Source organism: Phoenix dactylifera, unplaced genomic scaffold, assembly GCF_009389715.1.
Source record: "Phoenix dactylifera cultivar Barhee BC4 unplaced genomic scaffold, palm_55x_up_171113_PBpolish2nd_filt_p 001207F, whole genome shotgun sequence".
NCBI classification, from domain to species: domain Eukaryota; kingdom Viridiplantae; phylum Streptophyta; class Magnoliopsida; order Arecales; family Arecaceae; genus Phoenix; species Phoenix dactylifera.
Window position 1 is genome coordinate 126,242 of NW_024068542.1, and position 2,088 is coordinate 128,329.

At 43.7% G+C, this 2,088-nt stretch overlaps 1 protein-coding gene across 1 annotated transcript; it reads left to right on the plus strand.

Annotated features, from left to right (window-relative positions):
• Nucleotides 1-319: 319 nt before the first annotated feature.
• On the plus strand, nucleotides 320-682 carry LOC120108178 (the record flags this gene model as incomplete). Its single annotated transcript, XM_039121753.1, has 1 exon — nucleotides 320-682. A coding segment is annotated over exon 1 (363 nt), but the record flags the coding sequence as incomplete, so codon positions are not given.
• Between the last annotated feature and the right edge of the window lie 1,406 nt (nucleotides 683-2,088).

The following is a 2,088-nucleotide window of genomic DNA, read 5'->3' on the forward strand; positions in this document are numbered from 1 at the left end:
CAAAATGACAGCACGCCCCAACAAGTTAGTAACACCCCTCAGCAGTAGAGAGTCGTCAATCCTGCTAGTGATACTCAGACAGGACAATAAGAACCGGGCCTAGGCTAGGTTATGCAGACCATAGTGGGCCTTATGCAGATGCAACAGCAGGTGCAACAGCAGTTGCTCCAACAACAAGCGTAGTTGCCCCAGACACAACCACAGCAAGGGCGAGGGGAAGTGTGAACAGCGTAGCAGTATAGCTGAATTTAAGAGGCTGGCTCCTCCAGCTTTCAAGGGGACTACAGAACCGTTGGAAGCAGACAATTAGCTTACAGAGATGGAAAAAGCATTTGCTGTCTTGAGATGCCAGGATGATGAAAAGATTTTGTTTGCATCATACATGATGCAAGGTGAGGCATTCAACTGGTGGCTGATGTTGGAACATAAATATGAGCAGGATAGGGAGCCACTCACTTGGGAAAAATTTCGAGGAGCATTTTATGATAAGTATTTTCTTTGGAGTGTAAGGACGCAAAAAGAGCATGAGTTTATTCATCTAAAGCAAAGGAATATGACTGTTGCAGAATACGAGGCTAAATTTACCGAGCTAAACAAATTTGTTCCAAAGTTAGTCGAGGATGAGCTAGATCGAGCGCATAAATTTGAGATGGGACTAAAGACTGAAATTAGAAAACAAGTGGTACCTTATGAATTGACTACCTATGCAGTTGTGGTAAATAAGGCTTTAATAATTGAAAGAGAAGTTAATGATGAACGGTTGGAAAGGGAAAGAAATCAAAAGAAGAGGAACAGATCGAATGAATTTCAGGGGCAAGCAATAAAAACGCCAAAAGTTCAAACAAGAAATCCACGAGTGACAACCTTAAGCAGATGAATATCAAAAATGTTCCAGATGTGGTAAGGCTCATGCTGACAAGGATTGCCATTGGAACATCGGTGCCTGTTTTAGATATGGTAAGATAGGTCATAAAATTGCAGACTGCCCACAAAGAAACGAGAATAGATCTACTCAGGCAATGGAAGGAAGCCAGGGGCCAAAGACTCAAGGAAGAGTATTTGCACTTACACAGCAAGATGCACAGGCTTCTGATGTGTTGACAACAGGTATTAATCTAGTTCCAATATTTATTTCTATTTATTGTTAACCATACCACTGCTCTTTGTTAGATAACTCATTATACTGCTAGAAAAGATTAAATAGTTACATAACATTTTTGATTAGTTGTCAAAAGAAGAATATGAACTTTTAAATTTTGAAAAATGTTCACACGGATTAAGACATAATAATGAATGTACCAATAAGCAAGTAATTCTAGGAAAAAAAAAATCTAGACTTGACATGGGTATGTTGAGGTTTAAATCAGTGTGTGCAGAGGAAGTGTGGTGAATGGAATTATTTGACATTGGTCAGACAAGATGACTTTGATTTAAAAAATGTTATAACTTGATTTGAAAGAAGTATTTTCTACTCTTGAATTGCATGTACGAAAATTTCGTGGACGAAATTTTTTTAGGAGGGGAGAATATGAGACCCTGGAACTGGGCCCGATCCATTTGACCAGCCCAGTCCCAAACCTTGGCCTCACGTGCAACGCACGTGAGGCAACGGGATGGAATTCCTTCCATCCCGAAGAAGAAGGAAGCCCTGTTTTAGGGCTTCCTCTCCTTCTCCTTGAGGCCACCGAGGAGAGCCGCCACACCAAGAGAGGGAGAAGGGGGGATCCTTCTTCCTTGGGCTGCCGGCCGAGAGAGAGGGAGAGAGAGAGAGAGAGAGCCGAGCAGCCACAGCATGGACGACCCTTTTCTCCTCCGTTTGCCGCCAGAGAAGAAGCCACCGGATCTTCGTCAGGGGCTGAGGTAAGGTTCCTAACTTCATCTCTATTAAACCATTTGAAAAAAAAGAAAGAAAGAAAGAAGAAGAGAGGGAAGAGGGGACTTACCCATGTGCGGCCTGCGAGCACCGCCGACGCTGTGGGTCCCCGCCGCGAGCTCTTCCTCTCTTGAGCTCTCTCTCTCTCTATGGGAAGAAGAGAAGGTCAGTCGCGCCCTTCCGAGCCCTCTCTTCTCCATGGGACGGAGAGAAGC